The 19,666-nt window shown below is 53.6% G+C and overlaps 5 protein-coding genes across 5 annotated transcripts; 2 read left to right on the top strand and 3 right to left on the bottom strand.

Moving 5' to 3' along the window:
- Positions 1-229: 229 nt before the first annotated feature.
- IUM83_13240 (Phospholipase D A) lies at positions 230-1,738 on the bottom strand (the record flags this gene model as incomplete). Its single annotated transcript, XM_067937903.1, has 1 exon — positions 230-1,738. One exon carries the CDS (start codon positions 1,736-1,738, stop codon positions 230-232), a length of 1,509 nt encoding a protein of 502 aa, XP_067786910.1.
- An 837-nt stretch (positions 1,739-2,575) lies between these two features.
- IUM83_13239 (uncharacterized protein) lies at positions 2,576-11,548 on the bottom strand (the record flags this gene model as incomplete). Its single annotated transcript, XM_067937902.1, has 11 exons — positions 2,576-4,905; positions 6,353-6,423; positions 6,636-6,746; positions 6,810-6,878; positions 6,949-7,008; positions 7,073-7,138; positions 7,215-7,466; positions 7,527-7,633; positions 7,707-7,751; positions 8,318-10,152; positions 11,470-11,548. 11 exons carry the CDS (start codon positions 11,546-11,548, stop codon positions 2,576-2,578), a joined length of 5,025 nt encoding a protein of 1,674 aa, XP_067786920.1.
- Positions 11,549-13,202: 1,654 nt separating this feature from the next.
- Positions 13,203-13,739, bottom strand: IUM83_13238 (isopenicillin N synthase family oxygenase; the record flags this gene model as incomplete). The annotated part of the gene is made up of 1 exon (XM_067937901.1): positions 13,203-13,739. One exon carries the CDS (start codon positions 13,737-13,739, stop codon positions 13,203-13,205), a length of 537 nt encoding a protein of 178 aa, XP_067786921.1.
- Positions 13,740-16,264: 2,525 nt separating this feature from the next.
- Positions 16,265-16,777, top strand: IUM83_13237 (uncharacterized protein; the record flags this gene model as incomplete). Its single annotated transcript, XM_067937900.1, has 1 exon — positions 16,265-16,777. One exon carries the CDS (start codon positions 16,265-16,267, stop codon positions 16,775-16,777), a length of 513 nt encoding a protein of 170 aa, XP_067786914.1.
- Positions 16,778-17,153: 376 nt separating this feature from the next.
- Positions 17,154-19,476, top strand: IUM83_13236 (U4/U6.U5 tri-snRNP-associated protein; the record flags this gene model as incomplete). Its single annotated transcript, XM_067937899.1, has 3 exons — positions 17,154-19,120; positions 19,325-19,364; positions 19,450-19,476. The coding sequence occupies 3 exons, from the start codon at positions 17,154-17,156 to the stop codon at positions 19,474-19,476; spliced, it is 2,034 nt and encodes a 677-aa protein (XP_067786915.1).
- Positions 19,477-19,666: the final 190 nt, after the last annotated feature.

The raw sequence follows: 19,666 nt of genomic DNA, 5'->3' as shown, positions 1-19,666 counted from the left end.
CTTCTTGGGACTTGCATAGTACTGCGAAGTAAAGTGAAGGAGAACTGTGGTTGCCTGCCGTACATATTGAGCATTTCCGATAATGTATAGGGAAGAACGACGCTACTGCAAGAAAGCATCATTCATCTGACAGTATTGTAACAGTAGGTGTGCCACGCTTTTCGGAGTAAAACGACATCGATGCATTTTTCATCACCGTATGCACTCGAAAGTGAGCGCTACTCGACTTCTACTTCATTCCTTCGAAGGGGAAACACTGATCGAGTGCGGAGAGTATGCCCATGCGGATACCGAAGTAGAACATGCGCCGCCGCAGCAGCTGGGGGGCGAACTTTTCCGGCAGCGACTCGGAACCAAAGCCCACAAGGCACTCCATGGCGTAGCCGCCCTTGTAGCCGGTCTTAGTGCGGCCGTTGGGCTTGCGCTTCTGGCGAGGGGTAAGATGCGTCGGGTTCATGTTGAACAGCACATTGTGCGTGGCCGTGCCGAGCTTTTCCATGGCCACAGGGAACGGGTTCAGCAGCGCCTTGCCGTTCACGTAGAGCAGCTCGGGCGTCTCGTCCTCCACGGGCATGTACTGCACAATGCTGCCGCAGAGCGAGTCCTCGTGCTTCTCCAGGTCCTTGTTCGTGGAGGACGAGATGTCCCCCACTCCCCACGGCGTGAAAAAGTACTCCTGCTTGGCCAGCTCGAACGCAATCCAGAAGCTTTCCTTGTCGCCATAGGAAAATTCATGGACAAAGTGCTGCTCCGTGATGAGGAAGAACAGCACGTCCATAGCTCGACCGGCGCGGGCCTTGTCGATGGCCACGAGCGACGAGTCCTGCTCGTGCGACGTCTGCCTGCGCCACGCGTACGACGTCGTCGGGTTCAGGTGCGCGGACGGCGTGGAGCCGCCCGGCAGGCCGAACCGAGCGTAGTCGAACTCCTTGAGCAGTTTCTTGAGGTACTGCTGGCCGTCCACGTCCTGGTTGAAGAACTCCTTGCTGGATAGCACGCGGTCGTAGAAGAAGGTCGTGCCCGTGCGCGAGTACCCGTCGGTGGAGCGCAGCACGGCCGGGTCGCGCAAGAAGATGTCGTCGATGTCCACCAGCAGCACCTCGCGGATCTTGGAGTGGTACACGGCGAGCGGCTTGACCCACCAGCTGCGGAAGTGTCTCGCGCGGTCCTCCGAGAGCTTGCCCCGCGCCACGAGGTCCGCGCAGACGTCCACAATCTCCAGGTTCTTGTCCGCCTCGAGCAGCAAGTTGCGCGACGAGTTGGAGATCTCGTCGAAGCAGTGGTAGACCTGGATGAGCTCCTGGTTGCCCAGGCAGCGCAGCTCGCGCACGAGCGAGAGGCCCATGGGCACGGCGCCGTCGTGCATGCACATAATAATGCCCTTGTCCGTCGAGTAGGACGACTGTCCATATTCTTGAGTTGTTAACTCGTTCCCGTCCATATCAGTTAACACGCCCCCTTGCGGCTTGATGGACCCTTCTTGATTTTTTGACAAAGCCGCCGCATTTTCGACACCGCCGCCCCCTGTGTTTTCGACATGGGAGAACGAGTAGACCGTCGCCACTAGCAGGAGCAGAGGCACTGCGTAGTGCCACACGGGGCGCTTGGCTTGAGCAGCGCGAGCTGCAGCTGTAGGTCGTCGCGCGTGGGCCGCACCGGACTCCAGGTCCTCGCCAGGAGGACGCCGCGGGGAGGAAGGCGAGCCTCGACTCGTGAGCGTATTGCCTCCGTCGTGCATTGTCGAAAATGGACAAATAAGAACGCGAGGACTAAAACGGATGATCAAATTCTAGTTATCCAAAGTTTGGATAACTAAAAGGGGAATTTGCAATTTGGTCAGGTGATTGACTGGGAATTTGCAATTCGGTCAGGCGTTTGCTAATCAGTCAGGATTTGCGAAACTTAGAATTATAACACTCCTAAAATTAGAATAGCTAACCTCCAGCCGTGCAACCGACGCCCATCCACCACTTCACAACATATTTTCGCTTCCAGGCAAGAAATCCTCGTCATGGAGGACGCAGACAATGATGTGGAGCTTGCCGTTGGCATGGAATTCCCAGTATCAAGGAACTGAAGGCCAGCGTTGCGCGATACTGCGTTGATCACAGTGTCCGCCATAGTCCCCTTGAGACCCTCGCGTTTGTACTCGAGTAGCCCTTGGCGAGAAAATTGGCGAACAGTGTGAGCAACACGCGGATCTACTTCGGTGACAGTGATGCGGATGAGGTTTCCGGTAGTTCCATGACTTCCATGCTATATGTGGTGGAGTGGTCGGTTGCAGGTTAGCTATTCTAATTTTAGGAGTGTTATAATTCTAAGTTTCGCAAGTCCTGACTGATTAGCAAACGCTTGACCGAATTGCAAATTCCCAGTCAAACACCTGACCAAATTGCAAATTCCCCTAACTAAAATTTGTGTTTGGATTCCAAACAGAAGATTTCGAGCGACACAAAATAAAGCCTGCAAGTGATGCAGTCATTTCGTTACATGTTGAAGGTAGCATACGTACATGAATTTATTTTTCTTCTTCTTGTCTTCATCGCTTCTATTGTTCTTGTATTAGAATGTTTTGTTAAGGCACGGGCGAGGCTCCACTCAAGGCGTTATTCTCCTGGCTGGCTGCGTACCATGGGCAGGATAGCACTTGGGTCAACGCTCCGGTCTGCTTGTCCACGCGCCAGCGCAGCAGCAGCATGTTGAACGTCCGCAGCATCTTTTTCGGCAGCATGCGACTAACTAGCAGGAGCATCACGGACGAAGCCTGGTACACGTGGTCTCCGTAGTAGAGATACCCCGTCAACAAGAGCGCCTCGACGGTCGTGCATCGCTTGCCCTTGTACATGACGTAGGCCATGTCGTCGCAGTCGCGGAAGAGTTTGCGGAATGGGCCACCGATGCAGTTCCGCTCGAACGAGGTGAGACCATCCACGATGGATCTCTTTTTTATGTCGGTGGCCAGGCCAGGAGCTGCGTCCGGAGTGGGGACGGAGTAGCGGCTGGTGCGGCTTTGCTTGAAACTACCTTGGCCGGTCATCGACATTCTGGCCGAGCGCACGACACTCTTTACCTTCGGGCTCAGTCGCTTGACGGTGAGCGAAGACACGGCGGCCACGATGCCCAAACCGGTGGAGAAGATCACGATGTACACGATCAAGTTGGTCTTGTACACCACACAGGAGTCGTTCAGGCCGCAGTATTTGGCTCCGCGAGCCGAGGTTTTGCGGAGAATCTCGCCGTTCTGAGCCGTGATGAATTCCAGAGGAGTCGACTGCACCGACAGGAGAATTGCGGCCACGGTGGAGGTGATGACAATCTGCATGGTCTCCCACGTGAGGCGGAAGTGGCGATCCAACTGCTGATCACCCGAGCGAGCCTTGGCCAAATTCACGAACGCGTACGAGAAGGTGAAGATGCAGCACGTTAGGTTCATGATGGACTCGGTCGTCAACGTGCCTGTCGAGAGGCCGAGCATGTACAAGTCCGAGTTGTAAATAATGTGGTACGTGATCTGTGCGAGGTAGACCACTTGCATTCGTCCGTTTTGGCAGCGATACGCCCATATTTGAGTCAGCAGCACGGATTGCTTGTGCGACATCACCTGGTAGAGACTGATCATACCCATCAGCAGCATTTGCATGACCACGATGCCTGGTAAGATACTGAGAGCAACGGTGTCGCCATAGCGGCTTCGGAAAGTGTTGAGGTTCATGCCAATGCGCGTCGGATTGTCTGCATTGACGTAGTTGACCCACTCCCAGATCGAATTGTAGTAGTTGTGAATGCAGACATCACCCGTGCTGCACATGGGGATGTCGTCAGGGGAGTGGATCATGAGTCCGTAAGTTGTCCAGCGCTTAGACACTTCACACACATCCTCGATGTATATGCCAGTGGTGTTCACAGCACGAACACGACAGCCGCCGTAATAGCCCTTGAAAAGCGGTTGTAGGACGGTTTTGAACGAATACTTTATGGTGCCGGCTGGAGCAGCGCGTGGAACTGTGGGAATGCTGCTCTCGAAGTTGTACGGGAACAGCTTGAGAATCTCAGGAAACACTGCTAAGGGGTCTTCATCATTCGTTGCGAGTGCAAGTTTGGAACCAACCAGACTGTCGTCTACGGTCACATCGGGGCGACATTCCGTGTAGTCTGGGAATACGTTGAAGTCGATGCCGGGAATACTGGCAAAGTTGATGCTCCCCTTCACAGTCGGATACAGAAACAACCGTGTGATTGTGTAGATGTTCCACCCCGATTCGCATGGAGCCTTGCCAGCCACCGCGATCTCGAGCTCGCGCCTGAATTGCGGCGCAATGTTAAGGTTGAGTGTATTCACGACGTCCAGAATATCCTGAGCACTTCCAGCGATACCCGCTGTCATGGACCCCCACTCGTTCACTCCACTCTGGCAGTAGACTCCTTTGGCGTCGAGCTTCTCCCCGAGTGCGAGGGCTTCCTCGCTCAGCGTACTGAAGTCGTAGAGAGACAAGTCTGGTTTGCGTCCGGCGAAGCTCTTGAAAGTCGTGGCACCGATGATCGCATCCTGCGCGAAGATGCTGTACTTGATCAAGCAGACCTTGTTGAGACCGAGGCAACCACTGCATCCACCAGCCATCGTCGGGTCTTGCTCCGTAAACGCGTAGATGCTGTCATCGACAAGAATTAAGACGTTGCCGTTCGACAGATAGCCAGTCGACGTGAACACCACTAGTAATGCCAGCGGCCACAGCACAATTCGCCCTAGCACGGCTAAAAACGCCCCAAAGACGGACGGTTTGAACACATGCGCCCAGCGGTGGTTCGCTCGTTCGCGACTCTGCTCCGCGTGATACTCTGTGGCCCAGTCTCCGTAGTCTGCGGTCTCGACCTTGTATTTGTCCGCAGTAGTCATCTTGGTTGAGTCTGCCCGATCGAAAAATGCAAGTGTGTTCAGTGGACACAACACAGCCCGCCAGCAGTTTCAAGGTCCGTTGCCCAGGTGGCCAAGCGTCTATATCCGCTTCAAAAATGTGAAGTACACCGCAAAGCACGATCTGAGCAATTTTGTTGGCTTCGAGCGCTCAGATAGATCCATTTTAAACGCTGACGATCTCCAAAAATGGACCTGGTCAGAAGTGAGAGCACAAGTCGATGATCTAATTTGTTGGAGACACTTGGCTCTGCATATGTAGTTGGTGACGAAACGTTCAGACCCTCGTACCTGACAATAGGGGTAGTCAACGCTCGCAGCAGCTATTAGATATATATATATATATATTTGGCAGCAAGTCAGACAACATTGTGCCAGGTGATTTATTGAATCCAAGTTGTTTAAAGCACCACACAGCATGCAACAACAACAGTCCCATGAAACCGAAGCCCCGTTGATTCCATTGCGTTTAAATCATGGTGTGGGCATCCTGTGGTCTCTCCAACGTCAGCAGTCGGCGATTCCGTTGAAGCACAACACTTGAGAAAAAATTTGCTAGGAGATCACCATACTTCGTAAGGCGTACGCTACCTCTGGGGCCGAGGGGCGATCATCTGGATCATGCTCCAGGCAACGATTTGCCAACGCACGAATATCTGGCGGGCAATGCGTTGAAAACGTCGGACGAATGGCTCCCATTGCGATCATCTGCAGGATAGCCACGTTAGCCAGAGGGTTGTCGTTTGGTCCTCGAGCGTCCTCGTACGGGATTGCGTGCGTATCGAGCTCGGAAAGCACCACGCCGAAGCTGAAGATATCTGCGGCCTGGTTGTAGTTTTCCTTACCCGCCAGCACTTCAGGTGCCTCCCATCTACTCGTCCCCACGCCTTGTGTCATGGTATTCTCCTCCGACATGATGCGGGATACTCCAAAATCCGTCAGTTTTGCTCGCATTTCCCTCGAAAGCAAAATGTTGCGGGACTTCAGGTCGCGATGCACCACTGGAGGGATGAATGAGTGCAGGTACACTAGCGCCTCAATTACATCCGTTGCAATTTCTAATTTCTTTGCAGTCCATGTACGCGGTGTGTGCGGGTAAATGAGAAACTCGCGAACATCTCCACCAACCATGTACTCTGAGAGTGCCTGAAGATCTGACTCCATCGTCCAGGCTGCGCCAATGAGCTTGACGATATTGGGATGGTCAAATTTTGCAACCATTTTGATCTCCTCCAGGAAATTCTGCGTGTTCTGGAGGGTTTCGAATACCTTACGCAACCGCTTTGAAGCCAACAACTGAGTGCTGCGATACTTGACAAGCCACACGTCTGCGTAAGCTCCCCCGCCAATTTTTCGCACGTCTTCAATCTCCTCGGCTTTCAGTTGAATTGCAAGAAGTTGGGGATCTTGCCACACCGATGCGTATGAATCGCTCGTCACCTTGGTCGACTTGTCCGCCAAGCTTGTTGGTCTGCTCTGTGTCTGCTTCTGCTTTTGCCATCTCCACAAAACTGCACCGACGAGTAGCATAACGACAACGGTGCCGATTATACAACCAGCGAGCACGCCTCCGGAATAATACCCTGGGCACGAATAATCCGCGTAGTCGTACAACCTTCGCTCCACTGCTGCACGCATTAGAGGACTGCGAGATCCAGATCTATCCGTAGCGTCGGTGATGCAGACAAAAACTCCATGAATTTGCTGCAAGTCCGAATTGCACCCCCTCAAGCCGCCAAAGTCCTCTTCTTTGAGGTCCCATGTCAGATTCCGGAGAAAATCAGCCTGGCTTCTTGTAAAATCGCGCGATAAAGTCGGGTTGCCTTTCATGTATCTGCAACGAAGTACGTTAGCAATTCATGCGGACTACACGGTTGCCGCCGGTACTCTCACGTACAATGTTTTCAGTTGATGGAAGTGGAATGCACTTTCAGGGATGGCCGAGAAAATATTATGGGTCAAATCGCTACAACAGGGCAGACTCCAGTCAATACCATCGGAAAAGACAAGCAAACAACACACATGAAGACACGTACAGGGTTTGTAGCTTGGGAAAGTATCCTTCAAATAAATGCATCCCGTTCATTCGTAGGCTCCTGTGTCGCATTCCACGGCGTGAGAATTACTCTTGTTTGCTAAATCTGTAATACAGACTCTTACAGCGACATGAGGGTATTCGAGTAAGCACTGGTATGAACCGTCTCGATCCAATTGGAATCCAAGTTCCTGTTCCCAGTGTAAAACACAGTATTTAGTCTGGCGTCCTCGTCAGGAACAAAACCACCGGCAGTGCAATACTAACAGATGCGAAAGCGATTGATAGCGCAGGAGAGCGAGCGTCGGGAACTCCGTCAGCAGGTCGTTCTCGAGGCGCAGCTGTGCAGTTCTCGCTGGTAGAATGGAGGGAAGCCGGTCAATTGCTGTAGTCAAGTTCAAGCCAACCATGGCGACGTCGGTCACTTGAGCCGAATTGATAGCGAAGTCAGGACTGAGCTCGGCCGAGGACACATTTCCTCTTTCGACATCATCCGAGTTGCTTCCACCTGCAAATGTGCTGTAGCAGCAGTCCGTAAATACACGAAGTTGAGGCTTCATCGAAAACAGCATAGCGTACATGTGTGTTGTGGCTGGCCCCAGCTCCATGACGCCAATAGTGCCAACATTTTGGTGCTTGGCCAGACCAGATTCAGCACCATAGCCGCCGTTTAGGAGAAATGTAGCCTTTTCGACGTCGGTGTAACCATGCAGACACGAATACTCGTCCGCGTCCCCGTCGACAGCTCGAACGACGCACGGTGCGAATCGACCACAGCGATTGCTGCAGTTGGTCGTCAATATCCTGACCCCCGCAACCATTCCAACCTCGCTCACCACCAATAACAACGATAGTATATATTTTAGCATTGGTACCGCTGACCGATTGGGACCGGAATCTTCTTCACTTGGGTCTGTCGCTGCGTTTTGCGTAGTGATGGCATAGCCACGTTCACCTCGTGAGCATAAACATTGGGCAAATCAGTATGGATCACCGACCATGAATCATGAAGCCAAAAGTTTGGACCGATTTGAGACCACATTGCCACTTTGGCCTATCATATCATCGGCATCGATGCATGTCCAATTGCTGCTGGATATCGATTAGTTGGCCCATTGAAGTGGGACCTGTAAGTAGATTGAATAATGGATTTACCAGAAGAGTGACGTCATTTTGATCCTTAGCTTAGGTTAGGCTATTGGTGTAGCCATTCCCAACTTGTGGTTCTCTGCGCTCGCAGTGAACCAAGTGCACGACAGTGGGCATGTAAGCGTGCCTTCTTGTGGATCCACACGCCAACGGAGCAAAAGCACATTGAACGTGCGCAGCATTCGTTGTGGAACCAATCGGGCCACCAAAAGCAACATCACCGCCGCCGCCTGGTAGATATGCTCACCGTGGTAGAGATATCCCGTGAGCAGTAGGGCCTCGGGTGTAATGCATTTCTTTCCATTGTACGAAACGTAGGCTATGTCGTCACAGTCGTGGAACAGCTTGCTAAACGGAGCTCCAATGCAATTCCTTTCGAACGAGGTGAGCTCGTCAAGCGTGGCGGAGTTGTCTTCATACACCTTTTTCTTCTTGGCGCTTATTTCAGGTGCTGCTGCTTGGATTTTACTCGCACTCTTTGTGCCAGAACTGCCATCCGGGGAATGGTGAGCAGAGTGTAGAGCGCCGTGTACCTTTGGACTCAATAGTTTGGCGATGTACGAGGCAACAACCGTGACAATGCCCAGACCTACGGACAGAATAACCACAACTGAAGGCATGTTGTACGTGAACAGAATGCAGGAATCGTTCAAGCCGCAGTACTTGGCGCCACGGGCTGATGTCTTGCGCAAAATCTCCGCGTTCTTCGTGAGAATGGACACGAACGGCGTGCGCTGCACGGACAGCAAGATGGACCCGACAGAAATGGTGACGCCGAGTTGCATGGCCTCCCAAATGAGTCGGTAGTGTCTGTCTAGCTGCTGATCGCCTGAGCGAGCCTTCACCATGTTCACGAACGAGTACGAAAACGCGAAAAAGCAGAAAGTCAGATTCGCGATCGATTCGCCCGTGAGCGTGCCCGTCGCCAGTCCAAGCATGTAAAGGTCCGAGTTGTAGTAGAAGTGATAGGTGATCTGAGCGAGGTAAACGATCTGCATGCGGCCGTTTTGGCACCGATAAGCCCAGATCTGCGTCAGTAGCACAGAGCGTTTGTGCGACATCACTTGGTAGAGACTTACGACACCCATAAGGAGGATCTGCGCGACGACGATGGCAGGTAACACATTGATTCCGACGCTGTCCCCATATCGACTGCGGAAAGTGTTGAGATACAGAGCCACTCGATTGGAATTTTCAGGGTCCACTTCAACTATGCCTTCCCACTGAGTGTTGAAATAGTTGTGGATACATACGTCTTTGGTGCTGCAGAGAGGGATATCGTCGGGAGATTGCACCATTAGCCCGTACGTAGCCCAGTGTTTTGAGATTTCGCAGGTGTCTTCGATGAAGATACCCGTGGTGTTCACCGCACGAACACGACAGCCACCGTAATACGCTTGCAGCTGAGGTTCCACGACAGTCGTGGCTTCATACTTCGTGTTGGTTGCCGGGACGATGCGTGAAACTTCGTGCATATTACTAGTGAAGCCGTAGGGAAACAACGTCAACACATCGGGAACTGCCGCGAGAAGATTTTCGCCACCAGTGGTTAGTGCTTCCTTGGAATTTGTAAAATTGAGCGCGACATATGGGCGACACTCGGTAAATTCGGGGAACACACTGAACGTGGCGGCGGGGATTTTGCCGAACTCACCCTTACCAGCTCCAGTCGGATACAAGAAGAGCCTAGCGGTACCAAATATCGTCCACGTCGCCTTGCAGTCGTTCTCTCGCTCAACAGCGAGCTCTAGTTCACGCTGCGTTTGCAGACCTACACTGATGTTGAGAGCCGAGATGATTTTCAGTATCTGTTGCGGCGTACTCGTGGCCATGACCGTGGTTGACCCCCACTCGTTGATGCCGCTGTGGCAAATAGAACCATCACCATCCAGAACATCTCCGAGAGCTAGAACGTCGCTGCTCAAAAGGCTGAAATCGTAGAGCGATTCCGTCGGGGGTTGGCCGACGAGAGCTCCGAACGTCGGTGCGCTGACGAGAGCTTTGTCACTGAACAAACTGAGCTTGAGCAGAGTGATATTGCACGGCCCGATGCATCCTGTGCACCCCCCAGCCATGGACAAATCCTTTTCGGTAAACGAAAAGAAGCTGTCATCGGCTTTGATGAGAACGGTGGCGTCTGATAAGTACCCGGTGCCAACAACGAGGAGGAGAAGCGCGAGGGGCCCAACAATGGCTCGACCTACGACAGCCAGACACGCTGCGATCACAGACGGGCGGCACCAATTGGTGCTCGGTCGAATTTTACGATTTTGCATTTGCTGGTGGTAGTAGTCCAATGCCCAGTCCGGGGGAGGGATTTGGCTGGTCATCACGTCGCTTGTCGAGCTGTAGCCGTGGAAATGATCGAGTCGTCGGATGTCGCCCGATGAACGTTCGTAAATGGATTTAGTTCTTTGAGATGGTGCTAGTCCGTTATGTAGGCGTAGATTTCTTATGAATAGCTTTGATCATCCTTGAGGTCTTACCTTTTGTGTGAATCATCGAAACCGTTAGCGCTACTGTAGGCCTGCGTCAATGTTGGTGAGTCTGACATTCAATGACTGCAGGCATATTCCCACTGTATTTTCATCGCGCTTCGTAAGTCTCGGGCTTCATTTAGCACGATCGAATTTCACGACATCCCCAGCTAAGGATTAACTCATTGCAAGTATTTTTCAAAAGTAAGCTATGTTGTTACCCCCCCCCTTCTAGGGGAGTGGAGTTGCTCCGGCCAACTTATGGTTTTCTTTGCTTGCAGTATACCAAGTGCACGACAGTGCATGTGACAGCGTCCCCTACTTCGGGTCGACTTGCCAACGCAGGAACAGCATGTTGAATGTGCGAAGCATTCTGCTGGGCATCAAACGTGAGAGCAGCAGCAGCATCACCGCAGACGCCTGATAGATATGCTCGCCGTAGAAAAGGTATCCAGTGAGCAGCAGTGGTCGACAGTGATACACTTCTTGCCGTTGTACATGACGTAAGCCATATCGTCGCAGTCGCGAAAGAGTCTTTTAAATGGAGTGCCTAGGCAATTCCTCTCAAATGGAGTCAGTTGGTCGTTCGAGGTCGGATGATCTTTTCACGGTCCCTTTGCGTTATTGGTAGCATCAGCGACCTTCGCCCCCGCAATATCGCGAGTCGATCCTGTCACTCCGTACGTAGAACCTCAGCGTTCTTCGAAAAGATAAACACTAACGGAGTTCATTGCACGGACAGTAGCATAACTCCCACTGAATCGCCTCCAACACTAGGCGAAAGTAGCGATCCAACTGCGGATCTACGGATCGAGCCTTCACCAAGTTGATGAATGAGTACGAGAATGCGAAGAAGCAGCACGTGAGGTTTGCAATCGACTCCTCCGTTAGTGTACCAGTGGCCAGACCAAGCATGTACAAGTCCGAGTTGGAGATGAGGTGGTACGAAATCTGCGCGAGGTAAACCACCTGCATGCGTCCATTCTGGCACCGATAAGCCCAAATCTGTGTGAGCAGCACGGATCGCTTGTGGAACATCACTTGGTAGAGACTGATAACTCCCATGAGAAGTATTTGAGCAATGACAATTCCGGGCAGTACACTAATGCCGACAGTGTCAGCGTAGCGACTACGGAAAGTGTTTAGGTTCATCCCGATGCGGTCGGGACGATCAGCCGTCATGTAATTGACCCATTCCCACAGTGAATTGTAGTAGTTGTGAATACAGACCCCACCAGTGCTGCATAAAGGCACGTCGTCTGGGGAGTGCAGCATCAACCCACAAATTGTCCAATGCTCCGAGATCTCGCATGTGTCCTCAATGTAGATACCCGTTGTGTTCACTGTTCGCACACGACATGCCCCGTAGTAGGCTCGAAGTAAAGGCTCCAGGACAGTAGAAGCGCCGTAGTGGGTATTAGAGGCCGGCACTACTCGTGATACGGCAGGCAAGCTGCTTGTGAAGCTGTACGGAAACAAAGTCAGGATTTCGGGCACCTTGATCCCACGACAGACGGCTTAAGCAAAGTTCTCCATCCTTGAGAGCTTCGCAAAAGTTCCTGCTGGTGATAGTACTCCACCGCCCAGCTCGATTGCCTGGTTCGTCCATGAGCTCGGGCTGCCAAAAAACGCCGTCCTCCGTTCCTATAAAAAAAGCTAAAATGACTGTGCTAGATGGACACCCAAACATAACGGCATCATCCTCGACAGCTTATTTGAGTGTGCTTCGCAAGGTGCAAGATCGATCGATACGTGTCGTATTTGAGTTCTCCTTATCCCAGTTTTAAATTTTTGTAAAACAACTCAAGCACCAAAATTGGCCACATCACGCACGTTACCGAAAGTAGCGGGGTCTTAGGCATGCCAATCATAAAAAAATGGTGTTGCTCATATTGAAATCAAGGAACGACAGTGCCCTCATCTTTCCTTTCGACAGCAGGATTTTTTTAACTGCATCAATTGCTTACGGGAACTACAGAACATGTATACAGTTGAAGCGATGCAACCTCAACTTTTTGCTCAGGTGTAATCTTTTCTCCTTAATTTCTCTGCTTGCGATCAAGCACATACTTCAGTAGTATTTATCACTCTTCTTCGATAAAGCGCGGCATAAAACGACATCCATCAACCGGCCCCACGGCTTAGCTCCCCATGGCAGCGTTGTGTTTCATCATGAGGTACTCACCGGCCAGCACTGGTGGGTATTTTGCCGGGCTCCCGGGAGACTGGCACGTCGGGATGCACTCCACAGTCGTGTTGGCGTTGATGTTGTGGAAAAAAGCAATCGACTGGCGACGGTTGTCCGCGCAGCCCGATGGCGGGTTGATCACACGATGCATCGTGGAGCGCCATTGGTCGTTGGTCCAGTGCTGCATCAGGTCGCCGAGGTTGACCACGTACGAATTGGCGGGGGCTTTGACGTTGTGCCACTCGCCCTGCAGATCCCGCACTTGCAGTCCTCCAGGAGCGTCGTCCACCGCCAAGATCGTCAGACTGCCGTAGTCCGTATGCGCCGACGCTCGGATCTGTTCCGCTCCTGGCTCTTCGTCCTGATGCGGGTAGTTCCTACCAAAACCACGCTCTGTTAAGACAGATATCCACTTTGCACCAACCTGTAGAACCTCGTCACTCACAGAATCCGCAACGCGGACATGTGGTTGTCAATCTTCTTGTCGAAAAAGTCGCTCGGCAGCCTCAACGCACAGGCGAAAATCCTCATCATCAGCGCCGCGAGCTTTTCCACGCTGCGGTAGTACGTGGTCATGGTATCCTTAAAGCCCTCGGGTCCTTCCGGCCATCGTGCCGGGACGTCCGGCTCTCGTCCTTGTGGTCCGACGCACACTTGGAACGTCTCCTTCAGGTCGGGCAGAGCTTTGCCGTCGACTTTCTCGCGCGAATGGGACAGAATCTCGGCGCTCTCGTAGCCGTACGGGTACTCGGGCGTCATGGGTACGCGCTCCTTGACCTCGGACGGTTGGTCGAAATAGTCCCTCGCAGCTTCAAATGCTGCACCGATAGTCTCGGACGGGATGCCGTGGTTGGTGATGACGAGGAAGCCCACGTCGCGACAGGCGTCGGCCACTTGGGCCACGACTTGGTCGCGCGTGGCGCTGGAATCGGCGGATTCCGTCACGAAGGACGAGATGTCGATCACGGGCACGAACATGGCGAGGCAGGCAATTGGGGGGCTTGGGCACGTCCGGGAATGAGTCTGAGGCCAGGCAGGATATGATACATGTGTGGGTTGGTGATCACACGGCGACTTACCAATGTTGAAGTGAGCCGGTACGCTGTACCAGTATTGGGTAGCTTCGGAAAAGTCGTACTTCGTACTTAACATTAAAAAGTGGGAATACCATATTAAATATTCCCACTTTACAAAAAAATTGTATGGGAGCTGCAATAGGTACAGGGTCATTTTCGCGAGACCCCCCCCCCTAAGTGTTTCATAACATGACCGATAGGGATAGTGCATTGCCGTGTGAGAGATGGCAGCCAGTGCCATGTACATGTATCCATAGCGGTCCTGGATTCGTAGCCCGCGTGTCGACGAAGTTCGACGAGGATCGAGGACGACTTCTCATTCCATCGGAGAGTGACGATAGACCGTTTTGCGCGGATTTCCTGGCCGCCTTGCACCGACCAATGTGCTGTTATTGGGAATTGTAGAACCATCTTTGCTGAGATGTAACTTGGTCGTATGCAAACTATATTTGCAGAGGCATAACTTGATCGTGGCCAAAATTACGGCCTCCTCGGTCGCGCTATTTTGATGACTGCAGCGGCGATAACCTCAAGCCATCCCGAACGACACGAGCGAAACCACCCGGACACTTGGCAGTCACACAAGCTCATTTTCGTAAAGGAACTCGAAGTCGTGGCAAGATGAATGGTCGCTCCAAGGACGCAGCCGCCTCGATCAAGTGGGCGGAGGCGTACTACAACGAACAGGCCCATACTCGCAAGACGCAAGGATGGGGATCGCTCCTTCGACCCTCGGCGCTCACAGCGTACATCGCCATAGCGGGGCGTATCATCGTGGGGCCTCTCGCGTTGCTTCTACTGTTTTGTGCCACTGGGTACCTGTCGGACGCCTCGGTCTTTATCAAGGCCGACCACAGCATCTTCGCGTTCACGGAGCGAGACCCGTCCATGGCTGGTGGGTGCACTGGCTGCCTCGGCCCGTGCAAGATCGTCATGCTCAAGTACAAGCTGATCGAGGAAGTGGCGATCACCTCTGCGCCGCCGTTCTTCACCTTCACCTCGTTGCCTCCGACGGAGTCGCTGTACGACTTCAGCTCTCTCAGTGACGAGGTTCTCGCATTCTCAGAGGCCCTGGACAAGAACGGCACGCTGTGTCAAAGTAGCAAGAATGAATGGGGAACCTCGCCGATCGTTGTCACGGGTACTGCGCAGGAACTATACAACATTATCAAGATAGCCAAGCTCAATCTCTCGCCTCAGATGATGCGTGAGCTTGAGTTGGCCATTGAAACAGCCGATGAATGTGTTACTGGGTGGTCCATGATGTCCGTCGTGCGGCTTTTCCAGTACCCAACAACACAAGGCAGCACGGAGTTCGGCCAGGTCCCTGCAGTGGATACCCACGTTTTCCCCGACTACCCAGAGTGCCGCCCTGTGGTTGAAATTACCGATGAACTTGTGGGATCCAAGCTTGCTCTCAATACCAACGGCCGAGATCTGTTGGAAGTGGTTCCAGATCAACTGACGCTGTTCCCGTACAGCTTCACAAGCAGTTTACCTCATATCTCCCGTTCCGTAGCAGCCGATCCAACGAAAACGAAAAACGGAGCGAAGAGTGTGGTGCAGTCTTACCTCCGAGCGTACTACGGCGGCTGTCGGGTGCGAGCAGTGAATACAACCGGCGTTTACATCGAAGATACTTGTGAGATCACCAAGCACTGGGCCAGTTATGGACTGATGGTCCACTCTCCCGATGACATTCCACTATGCAGCACTGGGGACGTTTGCATCCACAACTATTTCAACTCACTGTGGGAATGGGAGCACTACATCGACCCCAATGTAGCCAACCGTGTTGGCATGAACCTTAACACATTCCGCAGTCGCTACGCCGATACCGTCGCCATCAGTGTGCTACCTGGTGTTGTTGTCATGCAAATCCTCCTCATGGGAATCGTCAGTCTCTACCAAGTGATGTCTCACAAGCGATCTGTGCTGCTCACACAGATTTGGGCGTATCGGTGCCAGAATGGGCGCATGCAAGTGGTTTACATGGCACAAATTACCTACCACCTAGTGTACAACTCGGATCTGTACATGCTTGGGCTCGCCACTGGTACACTGACCGGAGAATCAATCGCGAACCTCACGTGCTGCTTCTTCGCGTTTTCCTACTCGTTCGTGAACTTGATGAAAGCTCGCTCCGGTGACCAGCAGCTTGACCGCCACTTCCGTCTCATTTGGGAGGCTATGCAGTTCGGCACCACAATCTGCGTGGGGTCCCTGCTTCTCTCCTGGCAGAAGGCGCCTTTTGTGTCTATCCTTTCGAAGAATGCGGAGATTTTACGAAAGACATCGGTTCGTGGCGCCAAATACTGCGGGCTCAACGACGCGTGCGTGCTGTTCAAAGTGAACATTCCTTCCGTTATCGCGGTGATAGCTGTGAGCTTGGGCGTGTTCGCAGTGATCTCGTCACTGGTTGTGAGAATGCTGACTCCGAAGGTGAAAAGCGCCGTACGATCAGCTCGACTATCGATCGGCTTTAACGCCACCAATGGTTACTCGACAACGGCCCCAGCACAAAAAGTTGCTGCAGCTGATATCACCGGTAAGAAGCAAGCGGCGTACAAGGACTTCTCGGAGGACGATGGGCTCACCTCATTCGAGAGAAACTGCATCGGCACATCCTTCCACCGACTCTTTTGGGACTGCGACGACATCGCCTTCGTCACCTACAGCGGCAAGAGGTGCACGACAGTCGAGGCGCTGTTGCTCACCGGGTATCTGTACTACGGCGAGCACATCTACCAAGCGTCTTCGGTCATGCTGCTGCTAATGGCGCGGCTGGTCCCGAGCAAGTTCCTCCGCACGTTCAACGTGCTGCTGCTACGCTGGCACGTTGACCCGGAAGAAGGCACGCTGTCCCAGGCGCTGTCGTGCACCTGGTACACCGCCAGCCAAGAGAACCACAAGTTCGCCGCCGCCACCCCAGTGGCCTAGCCGATTTATCAAGGCAGCACAGCCAGCCTGAATACCTTGAAGTTGAAGTCGCACCTCAAGATGGCTACATGTAGCCATCTTCGTCGATATCTGCGTGCGCCACACCTTAAATACCACTTACCGTTAGATACCAGTTACTGTTCTTATAACACTGCCCCATACAAATCCCCATACTAAACTTACTCCGCCCATGGGTCGCAGTCGCTCGCGGTCTCCTGCTCGCTCCCGACGCCATGGGGGCTCGTCCTCCTCGCGCCGCGACCGCCACGCGTCCTCCTCCCGCCGCCACAGCCGCAGCCGCAGTCGCAGTCGCAGCGCGGGCCGCAGCAGGCGCGAGGATCCCCCCCAGACCGACGACAAGAGCGGCGAGATCTCGCTGAGCGTCGAGGAGACCAATAAGCTGCGGCTGTCGCTGGGGCTCAAGCCGCTGGCGCTGGGCCCGTCCAAGAAGGAGCAGGCCGTGGTCAGCGTGCAGAAGAGCAGCGCGCAGCTGGCGGCGGAGCGCGAGCAGCAGGAGCTCAAGCGCAAGCTGCAGCAGTCGCGCACGCGGCGCGAATTAACCCAGAAATTAGCGGGGAAATCGCTCGGCGAGCAGCTAAAAGCCGACCTGGCGGCGCAAAAGAAGGGCCAAAAAAAGTGTAGCCATGATGCACTGGACTGGGTCAAGCAGTCCCGCAGCAAGAAGGAGGAGAAGGATGCCGGGGTAAAAATAGACAAGACAAAGGAGGAGAACTATGACGCCGCCGCGCTGGCCGGCATGACCGTGGGCCACGCGCTGGACACCTTTGAAGACGGACAGGAGGTCGTGCTCACGCTCAAGGACGCGCGCGTGCTGGGCGAGGATGGGAACGACCTCAACGACGCGGAGGACGAGCTCGTGAACGTCGAGCTGAGCGAGAAGGACCGCCGGATGGAGCACCAGGCGCGCGCCAAGCGCGCCGCCATGCCCGTGTACTCGGGCTATGATGACGACGAGTTTATTGAGATGGGGAGCTCCAGGAAGAGGAAGAGCGCGAGCAAATTGCTGGCTCAGTATGATGAAGAGGAGGACGTGGCCGAGGCTGCGGCTGCGAGGAAGTTCCGGCTTGATGCGTCCGGAGGATCCGCTGCGGTGGAGAGTGAAGGCAAACAGGAGGAAGAGGACGACGTGGCAGTGGTTTCGCTGTCCATGGATCGGACCAAGCAGGCGGAGGACTACTACACGAAGGAGGAGGTGGAGGCGCAGTTTGCCAAGCACAAGAAGAGCAAGAAGCTGAGGAAGAAGAAGAAGAGATCGCGCCGTCACCATGATGAGGACCTCGGCGAGAATGATGCGGTGGAGGTGCAGCTGAACGGTGGAACTGCTGAAGAGGAAGGTGGGGACGCTGCGTCGCTGGTTGCGCAATTAGAGCAGGAGGCAATGCAGGCTGGTGCGTCTGGATCCAAAGACCGCGGGAAGCGGAAACGCAGTCGTCGCGATGACGACGAAGACCCTGAGGAAGAAGAGAACCTGCTTCGTTTCCAGGAGGCACGCGAGAAGGCAAATGCTGTGGCGTCCGAGGCGCTGGCTGCCAGCTCGGGAAAGAGGCGGATGAAGCGACGCCCGGTAGACGACAGCGAGATCGTAGACGATGCTGCCGCTATAGAAATGGAGCTCGGCGCTTCGCTGGCTCGTGCGCGGCAGTTGGCACAGCAGCAAACTCAGAAGCAGGCACCCATCGCACCGACAACCAGCGAGGCTCGGATCGCTCAGCTCGTGAGTCAGACCATAAGCGAAGAAGACACGACCCCTGTTGTTGCTACTGACAGCGCTGGTGCTGTCATAATGGATAGCTCCGTCAGCACCAATGTCAAACCTGTTGGCCATGTATTCGGCGAGGTCGGCACCGCAGCAAACACCGTGGTGTTCAACGAGGCTACTGACTTCGAGACTCGACTACGCGACGCCATGGAGAAACGAGCAGCCCAGTTTCAGGCTGGTGGTGGTGGTACCGCAGTACCAACGATACCCGCGCCTGATAAGCCTCAGCAAGATACAGTCGCTGAAGAGCAGAAGCATGAAGACGACATGGATGTTGACGGAGAAACGAAAGAAGAGGACGATGATGACGAAGAAACTAAAGAGAACGAAGTATGGGGCGAAGAGCAGCCGCTGGTGGGCACAGGTATGGGTGCGACCTTGGCGCTACTTCGCAAGACTGGAGACCTGCGTCAGACTCGGGTAGAACGGCAAGCTGGTCGCGCCAATGACGCACGCGACCGCAGCTTCGAGGACGATTTACGTATCAAGAACGGCGTGAAGCTGGATTACCGTGATGAGTTTGGCCGGCTGCTCACCAAGAAGGAGGCCTTCCGTATGCTATCGTACAAGTTCCACGGTCACGAACCAGGAAAGAAGAAAAAGGAGAAGCGTCTAAAACAACTCAAGGAGGAACTCGAGGCGCAGAAGCTACTTTCCGGCGAAGGCAGCACCAAGATGATGAAGGTGCTTGAGAAGAAGCAAAAACACACCAAGGAAGCTCACGTTGTGCTCTCTAGTGGGGTTTAACGGGCTTCTGTAAATGCAAGATCAACCTACAGCTGTGTCCCAAGCTTCGCGCTAGCTAAGGTAAAATAACACTGGGTACGGCATTTTTGCCTTCGCTGTCGTGGATTGCTCAATGTGTGTTCTTTTGCTCTTGTGATCATGCTAGCCCACACATACACTGCAGTTCGAATGAGCATTGTGCTCGGAAGGAGAATGCAGCGTGGTGTGGGCTCTTTTCTTTTGCTGTTATGAGGGTCACAGCCGCTGTGCACTTTCTTGAGGAAGAAAAGAGCGCTGCTCGCCAGTGAAGTGTTCGACAGCTTCATTCCTGAAGCAGACGTCAGACCATCACCTGAAGAGATCAAAAGACCCTGTACTCCCAC

This window comes from Phytophthora cinnamomi, assembly GCF_018691715.1.
Source record: "Phytophthora cinnamomi strain GKB4 chromosome Unknown Contig63, whole genome shotgun sequence".
NCBI classification, from domain to species: domain Eukaryota; phylum Oomycota; class Peronosporomycetes; order Peronosporales; family Peronosporaceae; genus Phytophthora; species Phytophthora cinnamomi.
This window is presented reverse-complemented; position numbering and strand designations above follow the sequence as displayed.